General features: G+C 33.8%; 1 protein-coding gene across 4 annotated transcripts in view; it reads left to right on the top strand.

Annotated features, from left to right (window-relative positions):
* The window catches only part of PPFIA2 (protein tyrosine phosphatase, receptor type, f polypeptide (PTPRF), interacting protein (liprin), alpha 2), a 542959-nt gene that overhangs the window by 449848 nt on the left and 69460 nt on the right, over positions 1-23651 (top strand). For all 4 annotated transcript variants that reach the window (XM_011994387.1, XM_011994389.1, XM_011994390.1 and 1 more), the window contains 4 exons: positions 2063-2092; positions 5462-5592; positions 7307-7461; positions 20780-20873. In XM_011994387.1, the coding sequence (XP_011849777.1) occupies positions 2063-2092; positions 5462-5592; positions 7307-7461; positions 20780-20873 (410 nt within the window). The remainder of the gene's footprint in view (positions 1-2062; positions 2093-5461; positions 5593-7306; positions 7462-20779; positions 20874-23651) is intronic.

The raw sequence follows: 23651 nt of genomic DNA, 5'->3' as shown, positions 1-23651 counted from the left end.
CTAATAAATGGAGCTGGATTTTTCCTCAAGTTTCCCTAATTTAAAAGCATGTACTATCCTGTCTTTTGTTTCTGTCATTACTTGGAAATATAGTATGTTGAAATGACACCAATGATGAAGATTAAAAGATTATGAACTGTTTATGGAGGTAAAGTTATGATTTTGTAATGAATGTACATTGGCATACTTACAATTATGAGACTTCCAAGCCATAAAACTTATGTAAAAGAAAAATTGACAATATTTTTAAAAAAGAAAATAGTTACCTCTTTAAGCTGCTGAGTCCACTATTTGCTGCTCATTTCCAAAACTTTCTGCTAAAAATGGTTTTTAAATAGAATAGACAATGGCCAACCAGAACAATGCCCAGCTAATCAGAACTGATTCCACTCGGATACAGCACAAACTTCTAGCCAATGTACTAGGATATACTAACCAAACATGCTGAACTACATTGTGATCTGCTTATTTTAGAAATTTAGGAACCATTCATCTCATTTTATTAGTTAAAAGTGACATTGTCTCTTGCTTAGTTTCTGCATATATAAGTTACACTACATAGTATTAACGAGCAACTTAGTATCAAAGCTACAGTAAGAATCCCGGACCACAGAAGAAAATTTAGTCAGCATTCAAGGCAGGAATACTTAGATTATTTTTGTACTGCTTTTATTTCTGACGTTTTTACAACACAGTTTTACCCTTTTATGGTAGCATCATAACTCTTGATAGTGCTATTATTTTCATGGTAATAAAATAACATATTATATATTATATATAATAATATATTTATAATCTTAGATGTGATTGTGATTGTGTGTGTGTGAGAGAGAGAGAATGATGCTAGTGCTTTCATGAATTTTCTTAAACAGTTAGTCACAAATAAATAAATAAATCCATAGAACATGAATTTTATTACACTGTAATTAGAGTAGTGAAAAAATATTTAGGGCATTCTTGGAAGAGTAAGAAATATTTAAAGTGTTTAATATCTAAGTCAGAGAAGCGAGAAATGAAATCCAGGAAGTCCTTAACACCTAATATAATTATGTTACCAATTGTATTATTTTTATAGTAAAACATGGGTAAATTTTTTTAACCTGAAGAAAATATTGTAGGAAAAAAATTTGTTGGATATAATTCATGGTTAATATTCAGAAGAAGATTAGAATTTTTAGAGAGAAAATTAGAGATTGAAAAGATTTTGTATTATTTAATAATTTACAAACATTGTGGTATTTTTCTCCTGATAATAAAGCATACTCGTATTTACTTTTACCTCACAACAAATCCATAAGCAAAAAACATGTTAGTGATATCTAGTTAGACTATTGAGTGGGGTAAAATCAATACATTTCTCAACAACAAAAATGCAAAACATAATGGAATAGTTTCACAGAAATTGTTTTCCTTACATAAGAAATTTGAACAAAGGCCTTAAGTGAATAAGGTTCACTTGATATCATAAAACACAACTATTTTTAAAAGTTCTAAAAAAGAGCATTGACAAGAAAGCAGCAGTCCCAGAGCTTTTGGCATTTGTGGTATGGAAAAGGATTTTAGGATGCAAGAAATTCTGAGATCCCTCAGGAACAGCGTATCTTCCCAAAGGAGGCCCAAAGCTTTGCATAGATGGGACAAAAACAGGAGTTTATAAACTCCTTATATATGCATTGGATCTTCATTCCCAATAACATTTTCTTGGAAAGATGAAGTCTCATTTATTTCTAGCTAGCTCAGTCTTCTAGTTAGACTCAGTCACTCTAGCTCATTCCACAATTTCTCTTTCCCAGGGTCCATGCCTCGTATCCAATGCCTGTACACATGGCCCCATTATGGAAACAAGCCTCTGACTTCTGTTACCTGAGAAGTTCCCTCTCTAAATTTAACTACTACGAGGAGTGCTTCTATAGTAATTAAAAGATATTTATTTAGAAAATAACAGAATGAAGAAAAAAAGATAGTCAAGTTGTAGATACTATTTAAAATTGTAACATAGTTAAATGAATGTTAATTCTTAATTAATTCTGTTTTATGTTGTTTTTATTACTGCCAATCACAGCCAAGTGATCTAAGGAAACATCGGAGAAAGGTACTGTAAATGACTTTTATATAATTACGGATTGAATATTGTTTTATTCTATGAAAGCTTTAAAATAATATTCCCTGTAGTCGAATGTTAATAAAACATTAAAAAGTTGAGAGTATTTAAATTGTATTGAATTGTTTAAATTTGCTTATAATAGAAAATACTTCAAAGATAAAATTGTTTATGCTTTCTGGAGAAATAATTAGATTATAAGAAACAATATCCTGTTTTTCATTGAATATTTAAACCAAGGATGGTATAATTTGATATTTTGATATAAATATTTATATTTATTAATATATACTACACATATTTTAATATTTAGCATATATAATTAATGCTCATTATTTTTAAATATTTTATTATTATTGTGTTGATAGGATGAGGACAACAGATCAGGAGACAGCTGTCAAAAAAAGGTAGTTTGTTACTCACAGTTCCCAAAAGGAGAGAGTACTCTGTGCCTCAGGACAGCACCAGGGTCAGTCAGGAGGCAGAAGGCACAGGGCAGAAGGCTTTCTGAGGTCTCTTAGGGAAAGGCAAGACAAGGCAGGGTAAGCAGGTTTAGGATGGGTAGCTTGATTAATTTCGTCTGGCCCCAAGGTGTAGGGACTCTCTCTAGTTGTCTCAGTCTGGCCCACAGGTAATTAGGGCAAAGGAATATTGCCTCTTGGAGAGTAAGAGCCAGATGGAGAAGATGATTTAGAGTGTGGGCTGTGAGTTCTTTGGTTTGCATATGAAAGGTGTACTTATAGGCAAGTGATGTGCTATTTCCAGGAATTAACTATCCCTAGGGATAGAGGAGCATCCTCTCCAGATGCCAGAGCATCAAGTATATGCAAAATAAAAAATATATATATGGTTGAAACACTGCTGTTCTGTTTGGAATGAAATCAAGAGAATAAATATGGGATATGGGAAACAAAATGAACTGAAGTTCTGAATCACAAAATGACGTCTTATTAGACAATTGAGTAGAGCTTGCACTCATGGGACATCAGATGAGAAAGATTTCAAAGATTCAAACTACTATGCAGTGCAAAAATCTATTCTTCAGCATCTTCAAGATGTGGTAGTCAGCCTACACCCAAACATTGAAATACTCCTGGAACCAGACAACTTTTATTTCCTTTAAAAAATGGTAATAAGGGAATCTATATTATACTTACATGGCTTGAATAGATGGAATTAGCATTTTCTTTTCCTGGGCTATTATCTGTCTTCCTATAGCCTCTTCTCCTTAACAATACCAGTTCATTCTTATTTACCAAGTTTACCAAGGATAACGTCTTTATTTTCTTTGACCTCCATCACCTTAAAAGGACTATAAAAGTTTAATGGGTGTTAGAAATAGGAAGGTAGGATGGAAGGTTCTATACGAAAATGTAGTCTCAAATAATTCAGGAATTAACAACGTAATTTGTGAAAAAAGTCACGGAAAGAAGGACCACAAACTAAAAAACCTTGCGTATCAGGGGAAGAAGTTAAATATATGCTGGTATTTACACTTCAAAAGAACACCTTAAGAAAAGTGTTATATCTCTTCCATTTTATTGAAGAGGAAATTTAATATTAGAGCAGAAAAGTAATCAGCCTATTTATTCAACATTTAAGAGAAATCAGAATTCAAATCCCTCTCTGAGTCCAAAACTCTAAGTGACGTTCAGAGGAAAGTTTTGTATATGATGTTTTTAAAAGCTGTTATTGGGAATAAGTATAGTTTGGCTGGCAGGGAGGACAAAGAAGGTATTTTATAAGGTGTTTCAGAAGCAAAATTCTGACAGCAAAAATGGCCATGCTTAGCAGAAACAATCAGAGAAGAGTCGTGGTGCGATCACAGAACTGTGAAAACACTAACTTGTATTAGGAATAGTTCAGAAACACGCTTAAGAGTTTAGCTGGGGTGTGGGTTTGAAAAGGTTTTCCATAGCATCAGAATCAAGCGGAAAGCAGTTATTGAAAAAGATTCTCCTGAGGGCAATATGCTAGTTGAATAGAACAAAGGGATTATATAAAAATGCCTACCTACCTAAGCTGTTAAAAGGAACCTAGGATTGGGTGACAAAAGTCCTGATAATTTCATGAAGTTCCTCGAAGGTACGCGGTCTTTATCATAGATAAACACATTTATGCATAATAGCTTTACATAAAAACAAACAAAATATTTCCCCAGAACTTTAAAAATTTTTGTTTAGCCATACTTAGAACTTTTTTCATCAGAACTCTCAAAGCCATAAGTCTTTAGCTGTGTTTTCTACAATCCTGATCTCTCCATATTGTGTTACACAACGACGCCATGAAAAGTATGCAGCATTGTTGTAAAAACTACTTCTCTACAATTAACTTTACATTGGAAACAAATTTTAAGTTACAGCTCTATATCTTGATCTCTGACAAGACGGGTAGTATCCTGAGTTGTTCTGAATTCTGTACTAAATTGTTATTTAAGGAAATCGCTCCCATCTCATCTTCTTTTGGTTTTCTGTATGTCTTTGCCAGTTTTTCCATCATGGTAGTAAAATGAAACAATTTGAAAATATTATCATCTTACCTTTTATTATTCCCACTTTAAAAAGAGTTTTTTTCTTACAAACCACAACTCATATTTTAAACACCCTGTAATAAATTTCATCAGTCATTTCATTGACTGATGTAAAGCACTTTATCTGATAAAGTTATATTTTATCAACTTCTCATTTCAAAAATCCCTGCTTAAAAGATATCTTTATCATGATAACCTGAGTATGTATAATCCTATATTTTAGTGAATTGTTCAAATGTGTGTTTAATATGTTTTTGTAAAGAGTTTACATTCTGATATTATAAAATATCATAGATCAATGTCAATAAACACTATAGATCGATAGTCAGCATCTAGTTGATTTATGGCAGGGGTGTCTAATCTTTGGCTTCCCTGGGCTACATTCATTAGAAGAAGAATTGTCTTGAGTCACACATAAAATACTCTAACACTGATGATAGCTAATGAGCTTTAAAAAAAAATGGTCGGTGCATAAATCGTTTTAAGACAGTTTAAGAATTTGTGTTGGGCTGCATTCAAAGCCGTCTTGGGCTATGTGTGTCCAGCAGGCTGTGGGTTGGAAAAGCTTGATCTATGGTGTTTATTAATGAAACATTTTTGTGTAGTGGGTCTATGATTTTTTTTAAATTTTAATGTGTCCACTTTAAATATCTGTGAAAATCAAACTCTTTAATGGAAATTTATACATGTAAGACTTATATGCCCCAAGTTTTGTTGTTTTATTTTGTATTAAAATTACTCAGTAGCCTTGCTCTCATGATTCTCCATTTGTATCAATTTCAACTGAAATTTAGAAAGGGTTTATTTGAATGTATTGTTTTTGCTTCTAGATTGCAGTTGTGGAAGAAGATGGTCGAGAGGACAAAGCAACAATTAAATGTGAAACTTCTCCTCCTCCTACCCCTAGAGCCATCAGAATGACTCACACTCTCCCTTCCTCCTACCACAATGATGCTCGAAGGTAAGACGCTGCAGGCACACTGCACACTGAATGCCCTCCTTCCAAAAATACTCCTCTTGCTTCATTGTTGTCAAATAGACTGCTTAACGATTTACATTGAGCCAGAATTCTCCAACTTCCTTTTCCCGGTATCACTTGTGAAATAACCACATTTCAATTTTGATATCGAATTTGTGTTTTTAAAATGAACTGTATCTTTGTGGGCTTATTAGTCAAAATAGATAAGAATAGCTCTTCTAATTTTTAGTGGATATTTTCTATTAAAATGAGATCAGGCTAGAGGAAGGACTTACTAGAAATATTAACAAAAAACTAAGGAGACTCTAGGACAAGATCATAAATTTGGATTACAGTATAAGTGTAATTAAAGTCTGAAAAGTTTATGATTATGCCTTTAGCAGACAGGTATGTGCACCCTGCAGGTACTGCTGCTGCCAGCAATAATAACTCCTCAGTCAGAAAGTTATTAGAAAAGAAAAAAAGTCCTTGACTAAAGTATTAAAGAAAAAGATAAGTCTAGAAGGAGAAATATGTCATTTGTCCTCACAAGTCTTTATACTGTCTTATCCATATGCATAGAACATTACAAACAGATCTCTATAATCACTGATGATATGAATATACCGAAGCATGTAGTTTATATCTGAAATGTATCTTCTCCTATTGTCTCATCAGTTGCAGCATCTGTAGACACATAATTGATGTAACCAAATATAATGACTTAAGGATTAATACTTCAATAAAAGAACTCTCTTCTAGATAGTATGTTTTACAATAAATGCTTTTAAAAGTAGGGGTTTCTGTGTTGGCAGTCATTTCTTTTTTCTGATTATTTTTTATTGTTAATGTGGAAAAATCAGTTACTTCAGCTTCAAAATATTACTTCTTTCACTCTCCAAAAACAGAGTATATTTCAGCATATAAAAAGTTATTGCTTTGAAAGTTAGGGAATGTGAGTTCAAATTAATTGGCATGAATAAGTAAAAGTAAGTAATTTATCATGGTGTTATAAAATTAACAACAGTAGAAACTAATAGCAATGTCTATTGATCCCCTCCTATTAATACAATGTCAAATATATTGACCAGAAATTGAAACTTAACCAACTGCTTGAAGAGCATTTCAGTTTAACATGTATTTAAAATAATATTTGAGAACTCTAATTAAGAAAACATATACATTGATCACGAGGGTACGTGGTTTGTTGCTTCCAGATTGCAGCCAGATTATTTTAAATTAACTGAATTTAGAGGAAAATCAAGTAAAACTGTAGATTGGAAGAGCAGCTTCAACTTCACAATTAGTTATATTTCAGTTCCTTGCTGTAGGTCATTATGTTTAAGATTAGAAAAACAAACTCTGAGAAATAAATAGATAATGGATCAAGTACTCTATAATAGAAGGCCATTTATCAGGCAATTGATAAATCAGCCTATATTCACTGATTAGTTTGAGATGATATCAAAAAAATAAGAAAAAAAGCCATTTGGAACAAAAGTACATTTCTCTTATGGATATTTGGAGGTTCAGGGCCCAAGGCTGAAAAAAAAACTGCACTTAATATCTTAAAAGGAAACATGGGAAGATAGGGGGAAAAATGACATTACAAGTCTACTTGTTCCTCTTTTGGTGCATTTATAAAGGAAACAACTTTTGTGTACCTTGTGGATGTTGCACGAAAATGAGCAGTATTTTCCTCTTTTGTGTTTTGCAGTAGTTTATCTGTTTCTCTTGAGCCAGAAAGCCTTGGGCTTGGTAGCGCCAACAGTAGCCAAGATTCTCTTCACAAAGCCCCCAAGAAGAAAGGAATCAAGTCTTCAATAGGACGTTTGTTTGGTAAAAAAGAAAAAGCTCGACTTGGGCAGCTCCGTAAGTATGCATTTGCTAAGACTTTCCACTGCCGCTCATTTTAGTCACGTCAGAGTGCTCGTCTATCTTTCACTTCGTTTCATTGCTCTTCTTTTCATTTCTTCTCTTTTCTACCTGACAAAATTTATATTTTGATCAGCTTTGAATGTTCAATTTAGCTGAATAATGCTTGATAAAACTTACAGTGAAAGAGTATTGTGAACTTTTCAGTTGTTTATCTGTTTATAACAATAGCTAAAATTTATTTAATGCTAACTCTTGTGACAGGCACAGCTACCTACAAAGTAAATGTTATTGCTATAAATGTTATTTTATTAATGAGTAAATAATGTCTTCATAAATCACATAACTGTGATATTCATCGTGGTGCCAATGTTTCAAAATCAGCTTAAAACCATTGAGTATACTGCCACTTAGAGCATGAATGTGTGTAAAAGCTTAGGGATGCAGATTTAAAGGTTTTTCTGTTGAAAACATTGGTAAGCCTCCAAACAATTAAAAAGAATATTTTAAAAGTTAGAATAAAGCTTTATATGTGTTACATAAAATGTGAAGAACATGATTTTTTTTTTTTGTTTGCTTAAAACTATCATACCTTCCCCCTAATAAACTCTATGGTGTATAGTTGAGGGACGAGTGTGGGGAAAATAATAGGGCAATAGATATTGTGTTATAATTAGTTATTATCAGTGACTGATAGAATAAAAATATAGATCAGTACATTTGAAATGGTCCTACTTAAATATATATTTAGAAATAAGCAGATATACATACATGATACATACTTACATAATTGTCTGAAGAATATGTGATATTTCTGAAATGATTATATATATACTTTGCTTTTTGGGAGTTGTCTTTCTATGTATTAATTTTTAGAGTTATATTATTGGGAAAGAATTAAACTCCTACCTACAGTGGTAAGTGCTGAATGGAATGACCCAAATTTCTTAGTACATCCTTTGGTTTCTCAAATAGAGGAATAATTATTTGCAAGGAATACCCAACTCCAAGACTTAGTTTTCTGCCCTACCACCAAAAGAATTTCTGATTACGATATTCATGTTTGCAGACTTATGACTACAGTATCCAAAAATGCCTTTCCTGGCTTCCACAGTGTGAAACCCACACAAAGCATCAGAAGCCACAGGAAACTAATGTGCGGGCAGTGTGTGATTATATGTTCCCCAACAAAGGAATTAAATCTTTTTGTATTCCTCTTTCTCAGTAGAGGAACTCTTTAGGCTATATATAATATTATTGTATGAGGAAAAAAGAGAGACACAGATTATTTTTTATTTAAAATATACATGCCAGACATTATTTAAAAATTTGTTTTATCTTATTTGACAACTCGTGGTTGTCTTACCAAATGATCTGTCATACCCAGTATATTACAGTGTCACTATAGTGTGGGTGGTTAATTATTTTTGAGTATTAATTTTGCTAACATCATAATCATATTTATTTATATTTCAATATATATTCATCTTAGTTACCATAATTCACACTTTACTTTTAAAATGTATTTAATTGCCCTTATCACTTAAAATTTTTTGTTGTTATTTCATATTTAACTTTGATGAGAAATTCCTAAATCATTAGAAATTTCACTAACAATATTCTGTCAAAATCAAGGTATGCAACATATAAGTTTAAGTCTAGAAAAATATAGAACCTTCGAAAAACTTAGCTTTTATTACTCATTTTCAGTGACTGTGTGTTTTAGGTCAGAGCAGATAAGAATTAACTCAATTATGATTACATTCTAATCAACCCCACCAAAGTCAGAAACTAGCAATAGTTAATTCGGGTCACAGTTTATACCTGGAAAGGTTTCTGAGCTCTGAGTAATATTGCTTTATTTCATAGAACAGCAGAGGCAGAGTTTAAACAAAGCTAGAATCAGCAGCATGTTAAGGACTACAATGTGGATGAGGAAGACAGGAGCAAAATGCTATACCTATGAGGCTATGTAGAAGCTACATAAATGGGGAATCAAAGCTTCCAGAAAAAAGGAACAAAGTCTTTATTGAAAATAAGACTGAAAAAATAAAAATAAAACAGGTATAAACAGGTTCCAGAAAACCATATTTGCACCAAAGGAAATGATACATGGGCCCCATTGATACTTTAGTTAAGGGCTATGAATTTTAGGTCTGCTTTGGTCCTAGAAGAGGTATCCAAGTTCTGATGGAAAGACCATACACGTTTTTCAGACCCAGGGACTACAACCTAGTACTGCTTCTTCATGCATCTGAGGAACCTAGGGAAACATCTCCAATGATTATGATGTTAATGTCTTGATCTGAAAAATTCTAAAACACAGGAGCATTGTCAATGTTCTTTCTTCTACCAGTGAAAACAGAACTATAAAATATAATAGTATGCCAGGGAAATTATTAAGGCAAAGAGATAGTGATGTCAAAATACCAATTTTGAAATTCTGAGCCATGTGCTAAGATTTATAACTCTTAAAAGGTTTAACTCAAAAGAGCAGAGACACATGACTTAACTTGAAAGCAGCTATACTACATGCCTATAAAAGAAATATGGTGTGGAAAAGGAAAGCTGTGTAAATAAAACTATGAAAATTTTTCCTTGGTTCTATCAGAAATGATGAACAGCAAAGAAGATGTTTGTAGTCATTCACAAAGGAAAATATTTGGAGAGGATATCTTATTTGTTGTATATAATAATTTGAAATGCTAGGGTAATAACATAAACTTCAGATAGGAACGATCAGTCAATGTGATTGTATGGATAACCCCTACCCATGAAGAATCAAACTCAATATGTACATTGTCTGTTCTTACTAATGTGTTACTAGCATAGATAATATCAATATGGAAACCCAAAACTCAAAGGAAGCAATGTGTTGAAAAGCAACTGAATAAACCTAACAGAAACCAAGCAAAATTATTTTATTTTAAAAATCTCTTATGACATCCTTTTCAAATGGTTAGTTCACTCAAATTACAAAAGTAGGATAGAAAAAGCTGTGGTACTAATAGGAGATTTCAAGTTTTTATATATCTTGTGAAAAATTCATTCTATTCTTATCAGGGTTTACAGTTCTTGTTCATATTATTATTGCTTATAATGTAGGAGTAAGATTTCCAAACTGAAATGTCTATCAGCGTATGGGCAGAAGATAAAAAGGAGTAGTGTAGACTTAAATGAATCAGTGAGCATTTATTCTTCCATGTTAAGCATTCAAATTCCATTTGTAAGTACTATTCAGGAAAAATAAAGCGTAATATAAGCCAAGTTTACCTGAAGGTCACAGTTGAATTTAGGGAAGCTCACTTGACAGAGGAAGCATTCCTTCTAGCTTACTTGGGGATCTGGTTTTAGAGTCATTCTATCTATTTCTTTGTATTTTTGTTCATTGACTTTTTTTTTGTTTTTTAAACAGAATCTCACTCTGTCACCCAGGATGGAGTGCAGTGGCACAATCTCGGCTCACTGCAACCTCTGCCTCCTGGTTCAAGTGATACTCCTGCCTCAGTCTCCCTAGTAGCTGGGATTACAGGCACCCGCCACCATGCCTGGTTAACTTTTTTATTTTTAGTGGAGATGGGGTTTCGCTATGTTGGTCAGGCTGATCTCTACTCCTGACCTCAGGTGATCTGCCCACCTCGGTCTCCCAAAGTGCTGGGATTACAGGCATGAGCCACCACACCTGACCATTCATTATCTTTCTATGTCACAAATCCCAGGATGAAAAATTACATAAACAGGTTTGGTTTGTATCCCCATGACAACAGGACCAATATGTACTTCTGCTGACTTCCTGGAATATAGATTCGGAATGTAATAGCATCCTGCTAAGACTTGACAGCACAATGACCATGATCTCTCCACACCCCTCAATTTATACATCCATATGCAATGCATCTCTGATATTTCCATTATTGTTCCAATATGCTCATGTCTAATCTATACTTTTAAAAGTTATCACTTGATCTTGCCATTATCTCCAAATATTCACTTATCTTTACCCTGCATTTAATGTACAAGACTGAGTTGTTCACAACTACTTTTTTCCTTCCTCATTTGTCAATCACTTTACGACCTACCACAGCATCAATTCCAAACACACTATACTGAAACTCTAGAAATAGGCGCAGTCTTAACTAACATAGAAAAGTAGTCAGGACACCAAAGGCTATGTACTGTCAAAGCAATTCCAGAGGATGGTAACACACAATTATATTTATGATGATGTGGATTAAGGAAGAAGAAATGTATCTGAAAGGGGAGTTTTCTGCCTAAAACAGATATGAAAAGATTTGTTACAAAAGTTGGAAAGTGAGAATATGACAAATAATAGATAGAAGCAAGTAGCATCGACATGTAAAAGCAGTGGCAGGAATGCCATCCATCAAAATAAACAGACAATTGGAAAAATCACCAAGATCAAAGTGAGAATTATAAAATCTATATTGTTATTTTTGTTTAGTAATGCATAAATTTAGAGAAAATGAATGAAATGAAGGTTTATCTGATGTGAGTAGAGTATACAAATAAGTGGAATCATTCAAAAACTCATTTTTGTTTCTATCTGTTTACTTGAAGAGAAAAAGTTGAGCAGAATATAGGCATTACCAAGAGGGCATTTATGCCCCAGAATTGAGGAGATTTTTTTTTTTTTTTTTTTTGGTGGAGAGAGAGAAGACATAGATAATCCAAAATAATTTATTTATTCCTATTTTTAGTGAATAGACATATATTGAACCATTCTTAAATGCAGAGTACAATTATGGACTTTAGGAAAATGACCAAGGCATGGCTGTTGGCATGGAGGAATTTTCACTTTAGCAAAGATGGTACATAAACAGATACAAACTTTATACTTAAAACAAAAACTTCATGATTTTTTGGCCCAGAAATGTTTTATCTGCTACATTGTCTGTCCTGTCAGAACTAGGAACAGTGGCCATGAACCCTAAGATCTGTGATCATGCATAAATAATTGCAGTCCTGACTAGCTTGACTTTTAATTTTATCTGAAGGCATTCATCTATTTTGAAACAAAGTAAATTAACCTATGTTAAAAACAGCCACGTCAGACTAATTTCCTTTGTTTCTCTGACAAATTTACTTAATAACAGATAAGGAAAGGTGGTGAGCAAGCCATCACTCATGACATCCCTGGGGACAAAATGTCAAAATGGGGTCTGAGTGATGGAACAGTTAGGTGGGATTTATAACTAGTTAAATAATCCTTGCCCAGTAGTACTGATGAGTGGAGTAACGTCACCTTGGATCAAAGTTTCTAGTGGCATGATTAGGACGTACTCTGTTCTTGATCAGCACATTCAAAATCACTTGGATATGAATGTTTCAACAGCTCAGGTATCTGATTGATACCTGAGGGTATTACTAAGGGGAGGAATCCCAAGTGAAAAGATTAGTATTACCCCTAAACACTATCTCCCCCGCCAAAAAAAAAAAAAAAAAAAAATTAATAGAATGGATGTAAGGGGGATCTAAATTATCCTACTCTAAAAGTATAGCTCTTAGAAGCAAGTTTTTAAAGAAAAAAAAATAAAAATTTCAACTGACTCTAAAGTCAATATTGATTAATAAGTTTAGGCCACATTAATAGACATAAGAGTTGATATGAAAGTTTTTTCTACTCTACTCTGCTATGATAAAATAACAGCCAAGCAATGGAATTCATCCTGGTTACTGTACTTTTAAAGGCACATCATCAACCTGGAGGAAGGTTGGCGGGGAAAATTAGGGACATGTGGAGGATTGGAATCACGTTCAGAGAACATAAGTAGATGGTGTGTTTATTCCCTTTGCTGACCTACCAAGTAGCTGATCACAAAATTTGAAGAGCTGTTCTGTATAAGAGCTATCGTCTTTTTCATTGTTAGGTGAGGATACGAAACTAGAACCAAAGTATTAAAGTTGTACAAAATTATTCTTCATCTCAATGTAAGAAAGAAGAGTGGGATGTCAGAATTCTATACAAAGTGGGCTGGCTTATGAGGTAGTGAGTTATTTGTCACTTAGAAATTGTTGAACAAAAGCTAGACAAATACTAGGAAGAGCTGTTGTGGAGAGGATCCAAGCATTGGAAAGATGATTGTAGTGGATGATCTTTAAGACCTACTTCAACCCTAGGAATCCTGAATCTATGAATCTTTAACATTTAAGTCTTTTCTCAGGCAACTCTTCTTTATACCACTCATACACCTTAAAATATTTACTGTGAAAAGGAATTTCTACTTTTAAGATTACAGACTTCTAGAGCTATATGCCTAAAGATTCTAGAAGATATGTGAGGATCATGTAGTTGTCCACATTCTATACTTGTAGAAATGAGATGATTTCAGAAGGCAGAGCAGCTACTTAGTGAGAGAGCTGAGAGTGAATCCTGGCTCCTACCTCCAGGTTTGATGTTCAGGAAGGGAGACTCTCGGGACTATTTCAATCAAAAAATACTTCATTGAGTTCCTATCCCTGTGGAACATGTATGGGTACATAAAGAAATTTAACATATGATTATTTACTTCAGGAAGTATATAACATCTTGAAGACATCCCATATAAATGAATAATTAAGAACTCAAGGCAACAGTAAAAAAATACATCACACAGAAACATTATAATTTTCTAATACAAGATACAGACATAATGTTTGCAGAGAGTTCTGGGTTAATCTTTCTCTCGCTGTATATGTTTGATTCCACTAGGATCATCTAAATGCAGTGTTCCTACCTATTTGAAAAGGTGTCAAGGTAGAGTTTCAAACAGGACTTATCTTTGAGAAAAATATTGAAACTATGTGAAAGAGTAAGCTCCATAGAGAATGTCATGGAAATGGTACTTTTTGTGGTTAAATAGGAAGTGGGTACTGACTGGGGTCAGAAGTGTGATATCAAATTACGAAGCAAAGGAAATTATTAGGACTGAAGATCAAGTTACCTAGTCACAGAGGGATTGAAACTTCAGAGATTGGGAGGCAGCATCTTGAAGCAGAACCAACCACAGAAATAAGATGATCTGAGTTCCAGGGTCAAGCATCCAAGCAGAAGTGAGAGTTAAGGATTAGAGCAAACAAGCTCTATTCTCCAGAGGCAGTTTGTCAGCTGAGAAAAAATGATGATAGTATATGGAGAAGAAACAGAAATATTAAAACATTTGCTATTTCTGGGGAAATTATCTGCTCCATACCATCTTAACATACTCATTTGTTTGCCACCTGGGAAACACCAACTCTCTCGAGTCTTCAGAGAGCTCTACTAATAATTACTATGAAGAAAAAAGAACACACATGACCAACTTAGCTGATGTCAATAGTGAATGGTTAGGATAAAGAAGAGGCGATTAACAGGCATTGCAAAAGATGAAACAAATCTCAGACAAAGAGATGTTCAAGACAAGGGAGTGATCAAATAGAGCCAAAACAACAAAACTGTGAAAAAAATAATGAAAACAGAAAAATACGTCAACTTTGAATAAGCAGAATTCCCAATTACATATATAAAAACGCATATATCATTAGGTTAAGGCTACTTTAGCAAGTTTCCTTTAAATGCATATGAAAAGCAATATACACATTTCTAAGAGCTTTTTTTGCCTGCTAAATTGCAATTCTTTTATGGTTATCTGCCAGTTTGTATTATAATTGTCTGAACTCATTGACCTACTATAATAAGCTTAATAAAAAAGTAATTTCACAGTGACAAAAATGGCTTCAGCAGTATACCAGCATCATTTCACAAGTACAGTCATGCGTTGTTTCATGATAAGGAAACATTCTAAAAGATGCATCCCTTAGGAGATTTTGTTGTACAAACCTAAATAATATAACCTACTATGTACCCAGGCTGTATGGGATAGCCACCTACACACCTAGACCATAAGTATAGCCTGCTGCTATAAAAACTCTACAATATATGACTGTACTGAACACCGTAGGCAATCGTAACACAATGGTTAAGTATTTGTGTACCTAAACATTAAAGGTATAGTAAAAATATGCTCTTATAATTTTATGGGAACACTGTCATAAATGCAGCCCGTCATTAACAGAAAGGTCTTTATGTGGCACATGACTGTATTTTTCTACATCTAAAATTTGGATGTCCGTGCTGGCTTTTAGGCCAAAATTTAGATTGTTGCTTGATGTTAAGGAACCAATAGTTACAATGTAAATTCCACAAAGTATCAATTAGAAATGACTCATGCTCTACATAGTGAAAGGGTCTTTCTTTAAATAAAGTAGTATTTCGCTCCAATTATGATTGTATTTATTACATACCCTTTATGAGCCAGTCACTGTGTCTAAATACAGTCTCCAGATAGGTAACAGACTAACAGATGTTGAACAATTAAGTAACAATTTATACATTCAAATGTGTTTAAATACAAACCACGTGCTGTTGATTAATGATGAAGACAGGTCTAATGAAAGAAAGAGGAAGCCAGCTATCATCAGCAGATTGTAGTAGAGTTAGAGCTTTCTTTTTCACACAATGATAGAGACCTCTGCTGGACAAATGGAGGGACAGATGCTTTGCAATATGGGTTTTCAAGCAATTTTTACGGACTTGTATCTCAAGGGCCAATATGAAATAAGTTATTTTGAATGGAATTTAAGGACTGGGAAATGTGGAGATATTTGTCTTTGTTGGCCTAAATAACAGATAGAGATGCTCTCTAAAAGAAAAGATGTTTATTTAGGAATAGAGCATTGCGATAAGAATATGTATGTCATAGTAAACTATAAACTGTGTACATTCAGGGAAGGAAAGGAAGACAAAGATTTTTAAAGGCAAAAAACTAAGATTGTATAATTTTTTGAAACAATTATCTTTGGCTACTCAAATTAATAACAAGGGTGCCACCAGTCAGAGGTTGGACAGGCAATTGCCAGATAGATATCCCTATAAAAATATTTTTTGCATAGGATTGCAATGGCCTTTGTGCAAGGTTGTGGCTTTCGTAGGGTCCTTTGTTGTTGTTGTTGTGGTTGTTATTGTTGCTATCATGCACGGGAGCATGAGAACTCTCTGTTTATGGCCTTCGCTGGCTCTATGTGCCAGGATTTTCTTAACAATAGTGACTCCACTTTGATTCTAACAACTTTCACACCTTCACAATCCAAATGAATAGATATCTCCAACTAGTTCCATCTATAGATCTGGGCATGTGAGTCTCCTTCCTGAGCTCTGCAGCCCTGAGCCTTCACGAGCCCTACATTTTGTAGCATCTTCCTCGAAAAATTTTAAGAACCCCTGTAATGTCTGGGATAGTTTGGGGCTGGCAGTGCCATCTGGACAAGGCACCCCCAGCCAAGAACTGGACCTGGGGTCTAATCGCTGGAAGCATCGAAATGTTTTTAGTTACTGTTCAGACACTGGGACCAGCAGGGAAGTAGTGCCATCTGCACATGCTGCCTGATCCAGCCAAACAGCAGGGGCCTAGGTCCCTGTTTCTCACCTTCAGGGTTTTCATTGACACTCTACCCCATGCATACACTCGACCAGATGCCTTAGGGAGCCTAGTGACTCGCGTCTGTGGAGTCATCCTGAACTAGTGATCTGACCCTGTTTTCAAGAGGGTGGTCTGGCAATTGGATCCCTCGCTCCCACTGGCAAGAATGGTATTGTATGAGATTGAATCAGTAGATTGTTGTCCCACTGATGTTTTAGTGTTTCAAAACTGTTCACATAGGAAGAGGGGCTGGCAAAAAAAAAAAAAAAAAAAAAAAAAAAAAATCCTTGACTGTGCCTGTCACACACTAGGAGTGGTCTTGCCCTCAACAAATCGAAGTCCTCAAAGGCCTCACAGAAGTAAAGGTGCCTAAGTCATAGCCAAGAAAACTTATCTGAGGGCAAGGACGCTGCCTTGCTCACACGCAAGCACTAGGCAGACCCTGACAAGGTGATAAACAATTTATTATGTAAGTAGTCCACTGAATCATGGAACTCAAACCTTCAAGCCCAAGCACTTCAGGCCATGAAAGGGGTGGAGTTCATTGTGTTCTTTCCACATAGTTTCCTAATAGACCTTCTGAAGAATGAGTAACCCCTGGCTTCCACACACCAGTTTCTCTCTGTTTCTCCTCTGAGGCACTTGTCATTTTGAGAATGACAAGCTAGGCCAGGCATGGTGGCTCACATCTGTAATCCCAATGCTTTGGGAGGGAAGTCAAAGGATCCCTTGAGGCCAGCAGTTCAAGACGTGCCTAGGCAACATAGCAAGACCTCATCTCTACAAAAAGTGGAAAAACTAGCCAGGCATGGTAGCACACATCTATAGTCCCAGGGACTCGGGAGGAGGATGGGTTGAGTCCAGGAGTTTGAGGCTGCAGTGAGCTCTGATGGTGCCTTTGCACCCCAGCCTGGGACAGACTGAGACCCTGCAAAAAGAAAAAAAAAGAAAAAAGAAGCTACCGATCCTCTTCTTAATGAAGGAGGTTTAGAATCCTTATCCCCTGTCCAGTGTGTGCCAATCATAGTACCCCCCAAAATGCACCCTCCTTCAACATACACAAACATTTACATTCCTTCTATGGATGTGCTGTATCCAGGTAGAAACTCTGGTATATAGTGCTGGCCAACATTAATATAATATAAGCCACAAATGTGAACCACATATGTAATTTTAAATTTTCTGGTAACTACATTAAGAAAAGTCAAAAGGGACAGGTGGGATTAATTTTAATCCTACATTTTATTTAACCCGATATGGAAACAATATTCTCATTTCAACACATGATCACTTAAAATTTGTTAATTACATGTATTTTTTCTTCTACGTTTTCAAAACCTGGTGTGTATTTTACACTTACAGTATATCACTTGGATTAGGCATATTTCAAGAGCTTAATAGTCACTTGTAGTAAGTGAATAAAATATTGGTATAGATAAATAGATATTTCTGAAGTTCACATAGCCATATGAGCCCACTGATGCCTGGATAAGAATGAGACAGACTCTCACTGGATTCAGATAATCATCCATAGAGTAAAAGATTTAGCAAACTGGTTTTGCTAAGGTCACCCTTACCGGTTAGTTGATCAAGTATGTGGAAAGATAAACATGAGACGAGTGAGGCAGCTAGGTCAATTCTATGAAAAAATGTCCTCCTTCAGAAGTGTTTTAATTGGGCTGAAAATATGCACTTGCTGGGACTTTTCTCCTGGTTAAGTACACTGTCCTGAATGTGATGCTTAAAAATAACTTTACTTACAATGGCCTTACGTCTCATTTGTATTTGGCATTTTTGCGCAGGATGTAGTTCCAGTAATCTATCAAATGCTTTGAAAACAAGACACTAGGTTTTGAAATACTCCCAGTATTTCTCAGTTCTTCATGCTTTTTATTTTTATGTTTATTTATGAGAAAATAAAATATCTAGATTTAACTCACAAAATATTCCTACATTTTTCTTTGCTTTTATTTCAAGTTTTATTATTTAAAAATGTGATTTTTTTCTATTAAAATTTTGGGTGTATGAATAAATTTAAATCATAATTTAAATGTTCTTGTATTTCTCAGAGGAATAAAAGCCTGATTCATCCAACCACCTGGTGGCTGAAAATGTTTCACTGTTTATTGAAAATGTCTGCCTCATCAATCTCTATGTCCCCATATGGACCATTCAAGAATGTTATAACTTTTAAATGACTCATTCATTTTCATTTACATTTCAAGAGAACGTTTTTATTATTGTTTGAAGACTCTGAATAATAATTTATTGATATACAGTAAGGGAAATATACAGATGAGACAAATAAAATGAAAATATTCACTCACTGTACATAATGGAAACTTTCCCATTTGAAAGTGTTTACCAAGACTACTTTAGTTACCAGTGGAAAACTTTCCTAATCCATACCAAGAAGAGAAATCTTTCGTAATAAAAAAAGATTTAAGTACCTATATTCATTAAACATGTGCATAATAAGTAAAACAAATTTTGGCCCTCAAACTCCACATCTCTGAATTAGATCTAGACAGCAATAAACGTGTTCTTAATTAAAGGATACTTTTAAAAAATTATACCATTCAGTAAGAAGGTTATCAGGAATGAGATTCATTTATTTATATCAATGTTCCAAAGTTAATATTATCCAGTACTATAAATTATTTGGTAAAATAAGTTATTAAAAGCAGTAACATCAAAATTTGCTTCTGGCGCCTTGGTAAGATATTTTACTCTGCTAAAGAGAAACCATATCTTGGTCAAGTCCTGCAAATGTTAAGTAAGGAAGTGCTCACTACAATGAGAGAAGAGCAAAAGTTGTCTTTGATAGTCTTATTTACTGATATAGTGATGAAATTTCTTGCATAGCCTTTGTAAGAGTTTGTATTAGCTTAAATCTTTCTACCTGGTCTTGACCTTAACTGGAGTTTAAATTTCTTTTATAAAAAAAAATTATATACCTTAACCCATTTAAAAATAGTGAGCATTTTCATTTAGCTTGACTTCAGCACATAGGGAGTAAGTCCTTATTTTTCAATTAGGATAGATAATTTATGAATTAATTTTGTAAATTTAGAAATCCTGTGATATGTGTTTAAAATACATCATACTTTTCTTTCTTCCTCTTTTTATTACAAAGTTATATGAGGTATACGTATTATATATTGACACTAAATGAGAGTTTTTGACCTACTGGGTAATAGCTATTTTTATCAAGCTCTTTTGAAGAAATTTAGAATTTTTTCAAAAAATATTATGAAGTTTAAAAAACAACACAAGAACCTTCCCAGAACACATCAAGTTATGGAAGTAAGAGGATATTGGAGTCAGCCAGTAGAGCAGAACAAATTTCCTGGAGCAGTCTATGAAGAGCTCTTAAAAGTCAGCAAAAGCCTCTCCATTGTGTCAACTTGTAGCGGAAAACATATACTTGAGTTCCTACCCAATGACTATCATTTACCCCATTATATGTGAAATATTGCAAATACTTCACGTGTTGAAAAAATAAACAAGTATCACACACTGTGTAGATATTTGCACTTATTTTCCATAGGAAAAGTATAAAAACAGACCTTAAGACTTGGGGACAGTATATTCAAGTGTCTGTCAGTGTACAGGCCACATTCATTATGTTGCCACTGGGTGCAACAAATTGTATCCCCGTAGGTACTGTTTGTTTTCATTTTCTGAGTGTATGTTTATGTATGTACCCAAGCCATTTTATGCATGTTAGGTTAGTAATATAAGGAGCATTTTAAAATGTGATACTAAACAGTTGCTCAACTAAACGTTTAACAACCTGACTTCAGAATTGACACAACCTATGCAACATAATCTGAATACTTAGTTACTTCTCTTCACAGGAGGCTTTATGGAGACTGAAGCTGCAGCTCAGGAGTCCCTGGGGTTAGGCAAACTCGGAACTCAAGCTGAGAAGGATCGAAGACTGAAGAAAAAGTAGGTTTGGGGATTTTCCCCCCCTTTTTCTAACTTTTAGCAATTCTTTATTGTTATTTATAGGGAATTAAAAAGAGAGTGGTTGGAAACAAAAGAACTGTATTGAAGCCAGTATTTTCCAGATATTACCTAAAACCCTCAGGGCTTATGTTTCCTGGTTGTGAGCTACTGTTTAAAAGAGCATAACAGTATTTGGCCTGTGGTGAAAATAAGCAGTTTCTTCAACGTAACCATCCATGGATATGTTTCAAAATCCTTAAAAGTAATGCAAAACCCTATTGATGGTAAAAATTAATACCTGATTGGTATGATAAAATGAAATTATACCATCTACCTTTGTTTTCTCTTGTGGCAATTATAGGTATCTACTCTTTGAAATGGAGTAAAGGAGAAACATTTCTCTGACTGATTGAATATAAACTTATTTTAGACTCAGAGCAGATTGTTTTGCATCTGTCAGGAAATTGATAGTGTATCTTTTCATTCATATATAATATGGAACATTTAAATGACTTGCAACATTGGCAAATTTTGAGTTGCAGCAGCTGTTGGAAAGCAAGTAGGTCCCGAAATAACATTTTAAAAATACATAGTAACATTTTCATTGACAAAATGGCACCTTTAGGACATGTTCTTTAAATGTAAATCAATTTCTCTTTATTCCAGAATCTATTGGTTAATTATTACTTTTCCTTCTTCTCAAATATTTCTTACATTGTGTTTTTAGTTTTCACATTTTCCTTCTTTCCTATGAAAGAATATTCACTGCTTTCATAATCATTTTGTAACAGATAGGCTCTTAGGACTATACTATACGGGCTAATCAATTGACTTCATATTTTGCTTTCTCACTTGCTTTGTAAATGTTTACTAATAATGGGGAACTATATGCTTACAAGTTGCCGAACAACTCACTAACCTAATTGTTTATTAGTTTGTTAGTTACTAAAAATTATGTACATATATCCCAGTTCAGTAGGAACATTGTCCAGAAAAAATGACCTTGAGAACATCATTATTTCTACAATACAATCAAATGCTCAGCCATAATCAATAATGTATATTTATTCTTTAGTTACTGATCACTCAAAAATATATTTAAATATTATCATAATCTGTTTCAAATATCTTAATTTTGTTTAGTCCTACCAATTAGTGATATACTCTATTTCATAACTATTTATTGAGAAAAACATTCTTCTAAAAAATACTTTCCTCTGTTAATTTTTTTAAAATGTTGGCAGTTGATTTCAAGTCTAAAAATATATAAATGATCAAAACCCAGCCTGACTAATGGAAACAGTTTATTTCCCTTAAAAGTTAATTCTCATTTCTCCCAGAGAAATACTTAACTTAAGAATGGCAATCTGAACAGCTTTCACAATTGCATATAAGTCTGATACCGAGGCAGTGCACTGCATACTTTATTAGTTGTTGATGGAACCAACTGGAATATTTTTTTAAATAGCTACTAAAGATAAACATTTCAATTTAAAATAACATATTTAAAGTTTAGCTATTATTAACCTTATACACTGTTGGGTTGATTTGATAATAATTTTATAGACTCATTTCTCAACTACTAAGTACCCTCACAGTCAGAAACAAATACTAGTTCTTCCCTTAAATATCTTACCATGCTTGACTTTGGGTTTTATTTTGCAACATGTATTGGCAAAATGTAACTGTAAAATGTATTATGTAGAATACTTGTTTTAATATTAAGAAGAATATTAAGAACATTCTATAAGGCAAAAATGGCTAACATTTCTTAGTACAGTTGTTCCCCATGGATTAATGGTATTTAGGTTCAAATGGATTTAACAAGGCAAGTCAGAGATAATTAATGAAAGCACAAAAGTATTTCCCTTATTATTGATTATTCCATAGCAATAACCGTATGAGCATAGATATGCAACCAGTGTTCAAAGACTTATATGGATAATTGTTAACACCTATTCGGAACTTTCATGGCACTGTGGCTTGATTTCTGGATTACCAGAGAGTAAATTGTCTTCACATAATGAGTTTTATTAGACATAGACAATTTACTTTTAAATTACGTGGTTTCAAACTTTATTTGTATTGAATTTTATGTTGTTAATTATTAATATTATTAAATGTTGACAGCCTATTCTTGAATTTTTCCAAGTGTTTAAAATTTCATTTAAACAATTCCAATTTTCTTTCTTTTTAAAGAAACCATATCCTCTTTCAGTGCACTTTGATGAGTTATGCTCTTTTCTGTGTTCAAATTTCATGTCTGCTAGTCTTCTATCAAGATGAAAAATAATTTTAAGTACATTTAAAAAATAAATAAATAAAAACAATAAATGAAGCAACATTTTTCATAATGCTGAACACTATAGATTGTACGTACACAGTTGCAACCTGTGTTATCCTATCAGTTGTTTCTAAATTCTATCCACTGGACCAGCAAAATGGTATTTCCAGGGCTTAGTACTTAAGACAGCTATGCTCACTATCCCATAATTCATAGCAGAGATTCAGTAGTCTTTGTGAGGATAGCCAGAACTAGACAATATCTTATTTTCAAATTTGCTAGGATAGCAGCTATTTAGAATTGACAGTCTGTAACTTTAAATTTAATTGGGAGAAATCTCTAGAGGAGTTAATTATGGTACATTTTTTAAAAAGCCATATGGGGGAGTTACTTTGAGAGAGCAGCATTTAAGACATTCCAAATTCTTGCAAAGTTCAGAAATTTGTAACTTGGCAGTCCTAAACAAAGGTTTAATTTGAGGCACACTTACCATC

Source organism: Mandrillus leucophaeus, unplaced genomic scaffold (assembly GCF_000951045.1).
Source record: "Mandrillus leucophaeus isolate KB7577 unplaced genomic scaffold, Mleu.le_1.0 Scaffold455, whole genome shotgun sequence".
Classification (NCBI taxonomy): domain Eukaryota; kingdom Metazoa; phylum Chordata; class Mammalia; order Primates; family Cercopithecidae; genus Mandrillus; species Mandrillus leucophaeus.
This window is presented reverse-complemented; position numbering and strand designations above follow the sequence as displayed.